General features: G+C 38.8%; 1 protein-coding gene across 1 annotated transcript in view; it reads left to right on the top strand.

Annotated features, from left to right (window-relative positions):
* ATP13A5 (ATPase type 13A5) overlaps positions 1-15,796 on the top strand; it is a 93,357-nt gene that overhangs the window by 27,329 nt on the left and 50,232 nt on the right. The window contains exons 8-11 of the mRNA XM_004675412.2: positions 3,273-3,407; positions 11,355-11,427; positions 12,291-12,419; positions 14,754-14,924. Coding sequence (XP_004675469.1) covers positions 3,273-3,407; positions 11,355-11,427; positions 12,291-12,419; positions 14,754-14,924 — 508 coding nt within the window. The remainder of the gene's footprint in view (positions 1-3,272; positions 3,408-11,354; positions 11,428-12,290; positions 12,420-14,753; positions 14,925-15,796) is intronic.

Here is a 15,796-nt window from a genome sequence, read left to right as displayed (position 1 = left end):
CTTGGCTATAAACATCATCTGCATTGCATGCAACCTCCTTCGTTTACTCCTGCTTTGCTTTGTCTGTATCTTTCATGTATATTGAGATTTTCTTTCTTTTTATAATTTAGATATGTGTGTGTGTGTTTTATTCCAGGATTCTAAGGATTCGTTTTCTTTCTTTTTTAAAGATTTATTTATTTATGCACACAGAACTGGGATATAGCCTAGAGGTGCAGGGGAGATGAGAGGATTCACTAGAGATAGAGAGGGGAGCAGAGTAGGCAAACCAACGAAGTACACTGCTGAGGGAAGCAGTGGACAGGTCAGGAGAGGTCTGCAGCGCCATCTGGGTCAGCTGGCTGGGGATGGAAGTCTTGCTAAAGCGGCTGCAGGTAGCTTCACAGTGCTACACTTAACTTGTGTCACCAGGGAGGGCCCCTAAGTTTTCCTTTTCAATATCCACATTTTTAAAATTTAAAAACACTTTAAAAATTTCTTTGCAGTGTGAGGGACAGGATCCTGTTTCATAATCTCATCTCTCTTTGTTTTCTTAAGTTTTTGATGGAATTTGTAGTAGTGGTGATGGTGCAGTGTTATTGCTATGAGCTCTTTGAGGATTTCAAACATCTCAGTATGGTCTTTTTTGTGTTTCTCTGTTATTTCTATTTTCTTACCAGTGACTTCTTCCTTTATGAGTGGGTTTGTTTTGCCTTTAAGACTCTTTTCCTTGTGTGTTTTGAAGTTACTATTATTACTTTTGGCGAACTCATCTTAAGTGAAATTTCCCCTCTGTTTTCCTTTTCGGTCTGCTTAGTATCCCTTTTTGAGGATTCTTCTGCTTCTTACTTATTCCTCATGAGTCCCCAGTTCAGAACCTGAGCCAATATTGAAGGTTGGGGCTCTTTCTCTGGAGTCTGGTAGGTGCAAGATTAGGGCAACTCCCCACTTTGATGGTTGTGACTCTGCTCAGCCTCTGCTCCAGTAAGCAAGGGAGCCTCTTCTACTACTGTTTTCCTCTGCAAGCTCTGGCTTTACTCCTTATACTTCTGGGGCTTTCTCTATCATTGCCCCTAACAGTGAATTTCTTGCTGTTGCCCTTCAGACCTTGTCTGGAACCCAGTATGGCTATCAAATCTGTCCCCACTCTATACTGACTGTTCCTATTCTATTTCTGATCTGCGACAGTGATCATTTTATTTCTTTTAATACAGTTTTATCTTTTTAAAATAAATGTTTGATTGGGCTTTTTTTCCCCTGAAGTCTTAGATTCACAGAAAAATTGAATGGAAGGTACCGAGTTCCCTCATAGACACAGTCTCCCCTCCCCCATTGTCAAAAGCTGTTTTTTAAATTTATACAATTACATTATTAAGTGACCAAAGACTTCCTCAGGTGTCAATTTTGTCTATTTTGAAAGGGGCGATGACACTTTATAGGTTTTTAATAGAAAACAAAGCATGTAAAACTGCTTCTTCACATTGAATAAGAGAGCTAAATTAATTATCATGGTGGTGTTTTTTCTATAAGAAGTATTTAGCCAATTTTCTACTAAGTTTATATAAACCCAGAATTGCTTTATCATTAATGCATCATCTACAATTAGAGCATTTGATGCTGCCCAAATACAAGAGCTATAATTTGTAACAAAACTTTCTTTTAAAGGGAAATAATAAAAACCATTAAGGAACTAAAGCTTTTTAATGTACAAAATATATCTAAGGGTTTAAGAAACTGTTAAGATACAGCCCATTAACTTACTAGTCAGATATCAGTTCATCTTCAGGACTCAAGTACAAGTTTACTTAATATATTTTAAAGAATTATAGAGAGTGGAAGTAGAAAAGAACAGCACTGATATTAGCTATTATTTCATCTGATAGATAATAGTTATCAAAGGCAGGGCCCTTCCTGGTGATTTAACAGGTTAAAGCGAAGCACTATGAAGGTAGCCAAGCCACTTCAGCATGGGTTCGATCCCAAGCCACTTCAGCATGAGATTCGTGTCCCACAGTCACGGCAGACCTTTCCTGTCTTGCCTGTTGCTCCCCTCAGCAGTGTAGTTTATCAATCTGCCTACTCTACTCCCCACTTGGTCTCTGGTGAATCCTCTCACTGCCCCTGCATCTCTGTCCTGTACCCCAGCTCTTATTTATTTATAAATAAATAAGTCTTAAAAAAAAAAAAAGGCAATGTAATGTGCCCTGCTTTGCTCACATCTCTGTAATTCCCCTGGTGCATGTGGGTCACATGACCTCTCTGGCATCCTTGGGTTTACCCTCCAGCTATGGTTATTAATGGAGGAGTCAGCAGGACCCACATTAAGGAATAAAAGTGGAGGCATACAAAAGTTGAAGGTGTATTCAAGGGGCTAAACAAGACATGCACAGATGACCATTTTGGGAATGGAATCCTCCCTCAAGTTTCACTGCAGCTTTGGGAAGTTCTTTCTCTTCACTGTTTTCCCTTCTTAAAAGGGAAGACCCAGGCAGACTTGACTGCCCCTCAGGGGAACTTTCTTAGACCTCCGATCAAAAGAGTATTTATTTTTAAATGATGTGAATAAAAGTGGAGTCTTTTAAAAATACTTGATGGTTTCACTCATAGCGGGAGTATAATGGACCAGGCGAGAAAATAACAAAAATAATGAACAACCATATACCAGAGACATTTTGTGGGGGTGGAGTGGGGAATGGGATCAAAAATGGGGGGATGGAGAGGGAAGTACACGGGATTATGGTGATGGCACATGGGTGATATGGTGATGGGAAACCCGCGGGGATTACAATTGAGGTGGAAAAAAAAATGTTTTTACAAAATGATGTAAAAATAATCTGTTATATAAAAAAAAGTGGAGTCTTTTACTGACATTACAATCTTGACTAAATCTGCAATTTGTAGTTATATGGAAAAAAATGCAATAAAATATTCAAAATTGAAGTTTATTTTAAAAAGAAACTCAATGTGTTTCTCCTCCAATGTGGGTAAAGTTGATTGAAAAAGTAAATTGTTGGATTTGGTTATTGGTCAAATATTTTTGAAAATTCAAAATAATTGAGAACAGTCAATTTTTGAGCGTGGCTCTGAGTGCTTAAAATAATTTTGTTTCTATCACATCATATTCTATGTGCTTGTCATTGCCTCTACTAAAATTAATGAAGTTCCAAGCGAATTGTTATAGAGGCTGATGTATCTTGTAAAAATTGGGAAAAGCATGCTATAAAGAAATGGCATCATATAGACTGCTACTAAAATCTGTGCAAGTGATCTAAACGTTATTTTTGTATCCACAGGTTTTAAATCCATTCTATGCATTCCAAGCATTCACCTTAACTCTGTGGCTGTCTCAAGGTTATATAGAATATTCTGTGGCCATCATCATCTTGTCTGTTTTATCCATTATTTTAAGTGTGTATGATTTGCGACAGGTAAGAGCTGAAATCATAGTTGTTTCTTTTTAGCTTCTGGCTGCACTAGAAGTGGAACCTATTGAGTTTCCACTGAGAACAAAGAATAGCTTTGTTAAACATAAGTCATAACAAAACAAAAAAGGGCTTATTGAATCTGGGATCTCAGCAGGTGGGCTTCCGACATACCAGTAAAGTTAAGCATTATTGCAAATGCTGATTATCAATGGAAGGCTATGTCTAGAAGGACTTCAGGCTGTGTCTGAGTATGTGGAAAAAAAAATGCTCTCCTGGATTATTGATGGTAGCCATAATTTTAGTTGGATAAAGGCAGCGTCTAACTGTGCCTCCTACTCAAGACTCTTTCAGTGAGCAGTGATAAAAACCTAATTTGAGCTGAGTTGAGCAACTCACATAAGCAATTTCAGGGTTCCTTTTACTCTGAGCATGGATGGTTGCAGGCACTCAAACAGTATTGGGAAAATATCTCTCTCTTGTATCAACCCTGCTTATGACAGTGCTCCTGAAAGCGTGGTCTATGGCCCGACCTGCAAGCTATTCATTATCTGCTGGTGATGTAGTAAGTACTGTTGAACTTGAGAGTAGAGATTTATTTAAAAATTTTTATAGTAACTTCAAATTGCAACAGTAACCAAACAAGTTCACTTCTCTAGTAATTATGGTTTGAGGGAAAAATGTTCTATTAAATGTAGACTGTGTATTCATAGAGATTCTTTATTGTGGCAAAGATGGACATGGCAGCTCAGGCTTACTTTCCCTTCAGGGTCCAGGATCTCAGATGAAGAGCTGGACCTTCTCTGTGCTCAACAATATCTCCCAGTGTCAGTGTCTCACAACGGATTCAGGGAGGGCCAGCTAGAAGCAAAAGATGGTCGCAACCACAGGGTTTCATCTGTCTCCAAACCTTCTTTCTTTGGCTCTTTTAATTCAGATATATCAATCTGTGTTCCTTCATGTGCGAGATGTGCTATTTTATTTCCCCTTGTACCTAAATGTTGTCCCATTCTGAACTCCAGTTTAACTTTCAGTAGCCGCTTCATCTGTTTTTCAGGCAAGCATAGTCTTACTCAGAGCACAAGTCTAAGAAAATCACACTTCTCTTCCTATATCTCAAGCCTTCTAAGGCTGTCCACCTAATTCTGAGACTCTTTTGTAATGCAAACACTTTTTCATTCATGTTCATCAGTTCATGGTTCACAATCATTCTCCCTTATCATTATTGTTCCTCTTATAGCAATATAAAATCTTCCGTTAAAGAAAATCAGCCATAGAAATGATAAAACAATACATTCTGAAATAGAATATTAGCAGGATATTACTTATACCTCCACAGCCTCGCTAAGTCTCAGCTCTGCATAGCATCTTTCTAGAAGATATTCTGTCACTTTGCTTATGACTTATGAGACTGAATCAGGAGGCAACCTTAAAAAAGATATCTCAGTGCAGGTGGGTATATATTTTAAAACTTGACTGTACAGTTTTTTAGACACAGAGACAATGGTACTTGTGTCCTTCTGTCAACTCTACTGAACTGTTGAACTGACTCAAACTTCATCATTCATCTAAAGGAATTTCAGATGCTCAAGAGATTGTTCAGACCCTAGAGTGTCTTTGCAGTAGAATCAGGTTTTTGGCTCCCATAAAATGACATAAAATGTCCATGTCTTCCTTTGAAACTCAGGTGGATCTTTCTTTAAGGAAGCCCAGATGATATATAGGAATCTCTGTGTATAAGTGAGGGGAAGAACTACAGAATAAAAATTTAAGTTTGATTCTATACTCCACAGGTATATATTTCAGTGAGAGAATTTATTTGAGAGTCCTGAATTCCTGACCTATTAAATAAAATATTCAGGATAATAGCAGTAAGCTGTACTTTTAGCAGTTTCATCACAGGTGATCGTTATGCTTTCTAAAGGCTTAATTGCTAATGCTATCGAGCAATCCACCAAAAGGCAAATTCAAACACCAAGATCCCAGTACAGCTCTTTACTAATATCTTCATTGGTTGAACATTTTTTTCCACTCTTTTGTTTTGTTTTGTTATAGGGCAGCCTACAAGGGAAATGGTATGGCCGGGGTGTGAGTCCTCACCTCATGTTTTAAAAAAACTAGAATAAGACCCAAGGCCAGGCACACATAGAAAGGTTAATAAAAGACTTATTTGTAAGAGAAATGAAAAGAGGCAGGACACACGTACGTGTACACACACTCAAACACACACAGAGGGAGCTTTTAATTGCTCAGTATGTCCTATTTACTAGTAACACTGCCTGAGCATGGCCCTGAAGTGCATGGTGAAGGCTGGTGAAATGAAGACCCACACAGGTTTGGTTTTATGCCAAGCATGGCTACTTAACTCCACCCTTAGTTCCCAACTATCTCCCCTTCAAGAACTCAAGAGTCAAGAGTCAAGGCAGATTCCTGGCATGATGGTTGCACCCAGGTGCCTGGGATCGCTTTGGAGTGGAGGTGGGGGTGGAGTCACCAATGAGTAGAGTCATTCAGGACATACTGGTCTCCCCAGCATTTACCTGACTGCATGTGCAGTATTTCCAGAGAAGAAAGCCCTTTCCAAAGTTGGACACCAGCAGCTGGAGATAAGGATCAAATGTCAGCATGAGAGGAGAGATGAACTTCAGCTGTGGTCAGCATACGCTGTGGCGCAAGTCACTCTGTCAGTTGCAGAGGTACTTAAACAAGTGTAACTGAAAGAGATCTTTTATTCCTGCCGTACTTTAGTTACTCAACAAATATTAGGACTAATATTGGCTTTTTAATCTGGTGTTAGAGCCTACAAAGTTTGAGTTATGAAGTGCTGAATGAGAAATGAAAGGAAGGCAATATGTATTTAAAGACTTAGAATAAAGCACCTAGAAATGAATGAAGATGTTTGAAGCACAGAGTCATGACCACAACTTGGAGTTTTCTTTTTTTGTTCATCTGGGTTTTTATTGTTTTGTTTTGTATTTTATTCTTAAAATTTATTTTTAAAGAAATACTATGCATAGTTTACAGGCATTTAAAAAACAGAATAATCCATCATTGAGCCTGTGTTTATCTTGTAATGCCAATGCTTCTTAACTCAAAATCAAAGCTAATACTTATGCCTCTGGCAGACTTTAAAAAAAATGAGTGCCAGAGAGTGCCCTTTCATAAGCTAATTTAAATCACAAAAGCATTAACAGTGACCAGTAACCTGATTCTGATGATGGCAAACCCTTCCTACCTGCTGCAAAATCAGGGGAAAGAGACTGTCCTTCTGGTGACTCTGAGCATTGTAGCCAAAGTAAAAATAAAATACCAGGAAATTGAAAGGTCTGACATATACTCAGCTACAGGAGGAAACAAGTCATAGCATCTAAAGCTTTTACTGTTGTTATTTGATGAAGGTATGCAATGTGAACTTTGCAAACAGAATTTCTAGTTTCTGGTTTTGATGAAGTGTCTACTAACAGGACAGCTAGTTGTTACCTGTCCACCATTCTCAGGCTTTGGGCTTGCTCAGGGTTTCACAGTGCACCCCTGCCTCCTCATCAGTGTCTATTTTCTGCTTAAACCAGTTTAACTAGTTTCTGTTATTTGCAGTTCATTAGCTCCAAGTAAATATGGTCTTGATGTCTGATACTTTTTTTTAGAATGTTTCCACATAGTTCTCTGACTTAAATACTGTCTTTGTCTACCCTTTTTCCATCTATGTGCTTACTATCAATTTCAGTCTCTCTTAAAATTCCTTTACAATGTTTACCAAATACATATGTTTTTTCCTTCGCGATTTCAGGGTTTCCTGCTTTGCTTGGAAATATAAAGATCTCTTATAATTATGTACACCATATTTTTCTACTTATAATTTGATTAATATGTATTTTAAATGCTAAATGGAATTTAAACATTCAGCTTCTGGATTTTACAGTATCTGTACATGCCTATGTGCAAGTCAATGACTGATTTGGAACTTAGAACTTGATGGTAGTATTGCAGAAGTTTTCTCTGAAGAGAAGAGTAAAAGCCAGAGGATAGACACTAATTCCATTAGCACACAGTACTTAATGAAAATTGATCTGGCCCAACCTGTAAAACATTTTGTAACACTATACAAAATGGGCCAGTTTCTGGGAACAGTATTCTTGCCATTTAAATTGCAAAATACTCACATGTCAATAGCTGTATACACTTCCCAGTGTGCACTGGACTCCCACATCCATAAGGGATTCGCTGGTGGAGGGCACACCAAAAATGACACCGTAAAGTGACACACAGGCCATTAGTGTTTCTTCCCCTCGCTACAGAGGCAGGTGAAGTGGGCCTGCCCAGCCTCTCCCGGGAACAATGATTGTAGACCTCAGCCCTGAGTGTCCTGCCTCCAAATCAAGTACTCTGAGGCATCTCAAAGTGACCTGTGAGCTTCTTGCAGCCATAATGATTGTTGCAATAAAAAGCAAATTTGGGAAAGTGTTGGCAGGAGTGAAAGGAGCTCATAATGCTAATATCCAAATCATCCTATTTGCTGCACTGAACTTCACCATTTACTAAAATAAAGATTTAGCTAAACAAATACCTGCTTTTGAAAATTATCAGAAGGGAAATGTTGGCAGGAGTCAATTAAATTATTTTCCTGTATCTTCTCCAGCCCCAAAATATGCTTGGCACAGAGATTTTACTTCAGGAAAGCTGAGAAACACCCTGCCGTGGTCCCTTTCTAACAAGTTTGGTGCAGTTGTGAATGAAAACCTTGGTACTCAGCTGTATTTACATTGAATTGTACTGCCTATTCCATTGCTGGCTCCACAAGTTGCTGCTAGAAATAGCTCTGAGTACCCTGCCCATAGTGCTTTGCCTCAGTCATGACTGAGTCAGGCTCAAGAGCTACCTGAAGTAATACTCTCATCACTCATCTCTGGAAGAAATTCAGCCACAGCAAACACAAGGACATAGAGCAACAGATGCCGAATAATAACAATATGCAAATTAGTCTTGGAAAAGGATCCCAGTCCCACTGCACAGGGACTGTAGAAACCAGAGGGGCTTAGTGAAATCAGGCATCGAGCTTCAAAATCATGGCATCACAACACTGGCTTTCTCCTAGCTGACTGGTTGTCATAGAAACCCATGTTTGTAGAGTTTCTGAGTTCATTAGCTCAAAGTGGTTGTTCACATTATACTACTCCAGTGTTGTTGGAAGAAGTAGAATAATTCAGTTCCATTAAAGTGATGTTTCTGAGAGCCTACTCTATGATAAACTTGGGGGGATACGTAGATATATGTATGATTCCTTTCTTCTTTAAACAACCTGATTCCGGGGCAGGCTTGACAAGCAGACAGATAATTGATGGAATGTGAGCAGTATGAAAAGAGGGAGAGAAATTCATTCCTCCTGGGGAGACTGGGGACTTATGTAGTGGAGGTGACTTTTGAGCAGGGCTTTATGTGAAGGATTAGAAAGTTTGGTAGTAGAAAACTGGGTGAATAGCCTGAGCAAAAGCATGGGAGTTTACGCAGAATGCAAAGTCTGGGAAAACAAATCCAGCACTATACTAAAATGAGCTTCGAGAATTATAGTCAAGCATTATTAACTCATTTTTACCATCCAAATGTGTTTATTATCATCTTCCTAAGCTAGGTTGAGGTTATTATGGTATTGATTCACGGAGTTTACTAAATAAGAAAACAACAAATAAATTTTTAAAAAAAGAATATTTATCTTCTTGAAGGAAAATAACAATTTCCAAGCACTTTAGGAAAACATATTCATCAAGAGAAAAGTTGTAGAGTCAGATGAACCTGGATTTGACTGTCTATCACACCACTTTGAGCTAAATAAATGCAAATAAATGATTGTGACAAGTTATTTTAAAGTTTTCAAACTCTTTTTTTTTTTTTTTGTTCTATGTACATTGAAGGTAACGTTTTCTCTGCAGAGATATTCTGAGGATAAAAAACAAACAAACAAAAAAAAACAGGGCTCTCCCTGGTGGCACAGTGGGTTAAAGCACAGCACTGGGAAGTTTAAGCCACTTCCACCTGGGTTCGATCCCCACCTTCCCTGGAGGTGACCACATGGCGTGGCAGACCTCTCCTGACCCGCCTGCTGCTTCCCTTAGCAGTGGACTTCGTTGATCTGCCTGTTCTGCTCTCCACTCTGTCTCTGGTGAATCCTCTCACCCTCCGCATCTCTGGCCTGTACCCCAGTTCTGTATGAATAAATAAATCTTTAAAACAAACAAACAACAACAACAACAAAAACACTATATCTGAAGTTCCTACAATGGTGCCTGGCATATAGTAGCTGTCTAATGTTCTCAAGCTATTTAAAAATAATAATAACCTTAGTCATTTCTATGTCCAGGACATTTCTTAAATGACATTTGAAGCTTATAAATAAATTTCTGATGTGCAAAATAAATCAGTATTACACCATTGTAGAGCATGTTGGGAACTTTACATGATCTAATTCATTGTCATCTCTGTATAGAAAAAAGAACTCATATGGTGAGATGTTTTATAGATGGGGTGATGAGCTAGTGGGTAAGCCTGACCAACAACTCAGGAGTGCTGGCTGAATCCAGTATTCCTGCTGCAAAACCACAGCTGACTTTCTCACCATTATCAAACATTAAAACCCATAGGCAAGTCTCAGGAAGTCAGGCTAGCACTTTCTGAACAATGCATGTGTACCCAAAAGTGATATCATATTGTCCACTTAATTGGTTCAAATGATTGAAATTTAGTTTCTCATGGAAAACTGAAGTAAATAACATATTGATCTATATAAATATTAACACTGAGTTCATCATGTTCTCTCAAGAGGAAAGTTGCATAATTGTGTGTAATGCTTGTCTTAGTCTGGTGATACTTGTAACATGAAAAATCTTCAACAGAACAGATAAATATAATTAACTCCAAAATCTAGATGAAAAATGTATCTCTGAGTTAGATGAAGCTGTGTTCAGGAATTGTTGACAGTGTCCAGACCGACTCTACTTAGAAGTATCCAAGTTACTGATATCCTTACAGAGAGGGGTCTTCCAGGGATGCCCATCACCCCAACAAGGAGTCTCTCTTCAGTTGATGGTGCCCCTGACAGTTAGTATGGGACCTATGTGGACAACATCCCCTCTCGTTGCTGCTTCCTTGTCCTCTGAGTTATCCTATGAAAGACTGCTCCCATTCTCTTTGAACTCCACCTCCAGAGATCTTTTTATAGGGTACACTCAGACACTGCTTTTCTGACCATGACTTTCTTAATCATCAATAATACTCATTGGGTTCTTGCTCTGGTATTGAGTAAGGATTCAATAAGATAAGCATTAACGAACTTAAAACAAGCCTATAAAGTACATACTGCTATTATCTCCACTTTCTGATGAGGAGTAAAGACTTAGGCTACACAACTTGTGAGTGGTAGCACCAAGATTCCAAACAGAGCAGCAAGACTGCAGCCTGTCTACTTACTTAAATGAAAACCCACCAGTTCGTAATAGAGGGGATGACTGTTCCATACACAACCAAAATACAGCCTAAACATTGACAGAATTTTCCATGGAAAGCCACTTACAGATCAAAGTCAACTTTATTGTTTTACAGACAGGGAAACAGAGGCAAAGAGTGGGCAAATTACTTGCTGTGGTCTCCCTGTTCTCCCCTTGTTTGATGGTGTATATTTAAGAAGCAAAGGTGTGCATGGTTGCTTAACAGAAGTTTTTGAGAGGCCGTGAATGTGCATTATTTATTCTGGCATTGAAATCTTTTTTTTAAACTTACGAGCATTTTTGCAGCTGCAGGTAGGGAGTTGGGGCAGGGAAGCAGGAACATCAACACCAGAACTCCTCTTTTCCTAGAGGAGTTGTTTTGGCTGTGACAGCAGTTTTGGCAGGTACTGTATGGGTTATCATGTAGTTTTCAGAATATGAGCTATCTGAAATGTAACCATTGCCTTTCAATTGATAGCAATCCATTAAGCTGCACAACCTAGTGGAAGGTCACAACAAAGTTCAGGTTATGACCATCGTAAAAAGCAAAGGTAAGTGACATTCTGCCTTCTTCAGCATCTTAGTATTTTAGGGTAGATTCAGTCATAACTGTGTTGATTGTATGCCAAAGAGAAAATGTCTTCTTGAACTTAGGACTGGGGCTAAGGTTAGATAAAGAAAGCATCTAAGATATATCAGGAGGTAAGGCCTTGCACACATTCATCTGTACTCTAGGACAGATCCTTGAGAATGTACACCTTATTGGATTTTGTACCTTGCTGCCTCTTGTGCTTTATTTTGTCCCGCCCTTGATTAAACTGTAGCTACTCAGTGTCTAGGTTACTTCAAATTCCATGAACCCTCATAAAGCACTCATTTGAATGTTACTCAATAGGCCTTCTTAAGATGTTTTGATATTCCCAACTAATAGTCCCACACTGAATGTGCAGGAAAGATTTTGATCTATTGTCTGAAACCCAGGTCTGGGAGAGGCTTGTGGACAGTTTCTTGGACACCTGCCATTTGCTCTGATCTGGCTGACAGGTGATCATTGCACCCCAACAATAGTGGGGAGCTGAAACCCAGGGCAACAGAGATGCCTGGGTAAACTAGGCCCAGAGCAAAGACTGGGTGTGCCACAGTAGAGTGAGCAGTAGTCAAGGAATGCTCTGGAGTATCTTCTGTGGGCAGAACATTGTCCCTGCCCCTGGTATAGCAAGAGAATCTTATTGCTGATTTAATGCTTTAGTATGGCCCTAATCTTCGTTCTTTGGAAGTTTGCAAATGAGAGGAAAGATGAGTCAGCAGAGTGGCTTCTAGCCAAGGGTTGCTCACAGTTCTCAGTCTCTCAGTCTTGTTCTTTTTTAAGTTAAGGAAAAGATCAGGTAGTCATGGAAACTTTACTGTTGTATAGGTTTGCAGGAGCTAGAATCCCGTCTTTTGGTTCCTGGAGACCTTCTTACTCTTCCAGGAAAATTGTCTTTGCCTTGTGATGCGATTCTCATCGATGGCAGCTGTGTGGTAAATGAAGGCATGCTCACAGGTAGGTGTTTGTCACAGAGTGTCTTCTTTCATGCCCAACATGAGCCAAATGTTAACAAAGCAGATCAAACTATACTTACTTCCTTTATACCAGGCCCCTGCTGCGATATTAAGAGAGAAACATCCAGGCTATTCTTGAAGATAGAGACTTAAATATTTAATTAAGAAATGTTTAACAATATAAGAATTAAGCCATAATAAATACAAAATTAGAAGTCAAGTCTAATACAATATGTGATTAGTTAGTTGTCCAATGGGTTGGATCAAAAGGATGCTTGTGTGGAGAGGAGTATGATACAAACTTATGATAAATATGTGAATGTCTAAATGTACATCAAAAGAAACACAATTTAATGACAATAACTCTAACTATTGGCAAATGATAGAGATTCATTCAGTCCTTGGTTCTATAGATAGATTTCATTAGAGAGAGATTGAGTTGAAACTTTAGACAATGACAGTATAAGAGTTTTGTTCTTTAGAAATCTCCAGTTGAACATACTGAGCAAAAAACCAATTTTCTAGTAATGGTGTGAACTGTTTTTACTCTGATTTGTACACTGTGATGTCCACAGAAGTTTGTATTTGCGTAAATTTGTGTAATAGATATAGATATAAAGCCACTATCTGTACTCCAATTCAATTCAATTCTGATACTGACTTTGTGTTAATGTCTCACTTCACAGGTACAGATTCACCCCCATGCCCCCCCCAAAAAAAATTGTGTCATGAATAAGCACTATAAAATATACTTTAGGCTAAATAAGTGAGTAAGACATAATTACAAAAATAGAAGTTGTTTGTTGTGTTTGCAGATTGTTATATTTTTCTGTTTCCAAATGGTGAAAAGATGGGAAAAAACATAAACACACACAACTTTTCAACATCACCTAAATGTAAAGGGAGTCATTATCTATTCCTAAATTGTTCAACACAAGCAGATTTCACATTAAAAATGAGTCTGCTTAATTTAAAATTGAGACAAGAAAATGTAGTAAACATAAATATGTTCAGTATAATTACAAAATACTCCTTTAATGTGTTGAAATCTAACTGCCTTATAATGATAGTGATGAGGATTTGCATACTGATCATATTTTTTTTCATCCAGAATGTTGCCATAGTACCCAGTGTGCAAAATGCAAGCCCAGAAAAAACTGTCCTCATGCAAAGGCTCACTATGTCTCAGTCCCCAACAGTCTACTGAAGAAGAACGACTTCTCTCATTGGCAATAAAAAGCATGGCCATCAGAAGACAAGGAAGGACAGACAGCAGTGTTCATTCCCCAAGGTCTACTGACTTGGGTGCATGCCCTTTTCTTGATTTGGAGAAAAACTCAGATAGTGCCATAGAAGGTTATCACCCACAGAGCTATCATTCACCTTTTGTGCAGACCTGAACTGACCTAAAAGACCAAGCATTTGACCTTTCAAATGCAAAGGCTCACTAACTCACCTTCCCCAACAGTATACTGGAGAAGGACCTTCTGTTCTGGAAAAAGATAAAGTCACCCAGGCATCATTTATCTCTCTACTTCTAGGACTGCTTACTTCTATCCTCACACTAAATGGCCTGAGCATTCTCATCTATCTTTAGAACATGCCATGCTCTTTTTCTCTTGTCTATCAAGAACACTTTCCTCTCCTCTTAATCTGGGGGGCAAAAAGGGGGTGGGGTGTTGATTCTTCTTTCAAGTTGTCAGTTGTTAATTGTTCAGCAAATATTCCTTGATCTTGTTCAGTTTGTATCTTTAGATCACCTGGTACTACTACTAAATTTTGCACCTTACTGTATCTTAATTTCTTATTATATCCCACATATTGTATATTTCTACTTATTCCTTGAGCTTTATTTGGTCAGGATTTGTCAGTCTTATTCATTATTATTTCCCAACACCTAGCACATTGCCTGCCATAGAATCATCACTTATAAATATTTGTTGAATGAATAAATAAAGAGGAGAATATACGGTGAATGAAAGGGAGATAATAATAATAACTGTACACATGCTTTACAGAGTCTTCATTGTCTAGAATAGTGATGGGTTTAATGAGCACTCGGGAATGAGTGACAATTCTGCTAATGGACAGCTTTTTAAATTTTAACAAGCCATGTAGGTCAGATGTAGGAAAACTAGGTGCATTGTAAATAGTTCTTTGAAATATAATCAAGGCCTCCACTTCTTGTGTTGCCAGCATTCCTAAGAAGCCCGTAACTCATAAAATAAGCATTAAGATTGATTAACTGTGGTCTGTATACTTGCTTGAATTGCCACACATTTGCTTTAAATAAATCTGAGTTCACACAGAATCAACATTACACACTCTTCTTTAGGAGAAAGTATTCCTGTTACAAAGACACCATTGCCCCATATGGACAATACCACTTCCTGGAAATCCCACAGCTTGGAGGACTATCGGAAACACGTTCTTTTCTGTGGAACAGAAGTTATCCAGGTCAAACCCTCTGGGCAGGGTTCAGTAAGAGCAGTCGTTTTGCAGACAGGTTAGTAGATTCCACTTGTATATATTTAGCCCATGATTAGAGTTGGGAGAGTTGGAGCAAGACAATTTTGGATTATGGAGGTTGCCATATTCTGGTAATAATAGTCACTCTCTTTTCTAATCAGACCCTTACCGTTCTAAGTTGTCACCATTCCCCACGGAATGGGTCATTGTCAAGGCCTTTGTCTATGATGAAGCAGATACAGGAATAATGTACAGTTTCCTCAGAAGCAAAACACTGTTCTTGTTTTTCTATTTTGTATACAGGTTTCTTCCCTTTGCTTTCCACACCCACACTAAGAGCTTTTTTTTTTTTTTTTTTTTTTTTTTTTTTTTTGTGGAATTTTATCTCTCTTTTTAATGAGCTTGCTACAAAACGGGGTACCAGGCCAGAGTTGGAGGCAGTGAGAGGATTCACCAGAGACAGAGCAGGGAGCAGAACAGGCAGACCAATGAAGCACACTGCCGAGGGGAACAGCGGGCGGGCCAGGAGAGGTCTGCCCTGCCATGTGGTCGCCTCCGGGGCAGGCGGGGATCGAACTCATGCGGAAGTGGCTTTAGTTTCCTAGTACAGTGCTTCAACCCGCTGCGCCACCAGGGAGGGCCCTGCCTTGGATTTTTAACCTGTAGACTGACCTTGAACCAAGGGCCTTGAACTGGTCAGCATCAGTTAGTTCTTTCCTCTGAACAGGAAAGCCATGAAGTGACACATAGTCCTTCCACAAGATTAATGATTGCCCAAGGCAGAGCTTGGAAACTGGAATCCCACTGACCATTTCCAAAAATGTTTTAAAAATTAAGTCTCAGCTAGATTTCACATAAAAACCTAGATTCTCATGTGTGGCAACAATCAGTTAAGTAGAATTGAGGTCA

Source organism: Condylura cristata, unplaced genomic scaffold (assembly GCF_000260355.1).
Source record: "Condylura cristata isolate star-nosed mole 26May11 unplaced genomic scaffold, ConCri1.0 scaffold00003, whole genome shotgun sequence".
Classification (NCBI taxonomy): domain Eukaryota; kingdom Metazoa; phylum Chordata; class Mammalia; order Eulipotyphla; family Talpidae; genus Condylura; species Condylura cristata.
Note: the sequence above shows the minus strand (reverse complement) of the source record. Positions and strands in the feature narration are given on the sequence as shown.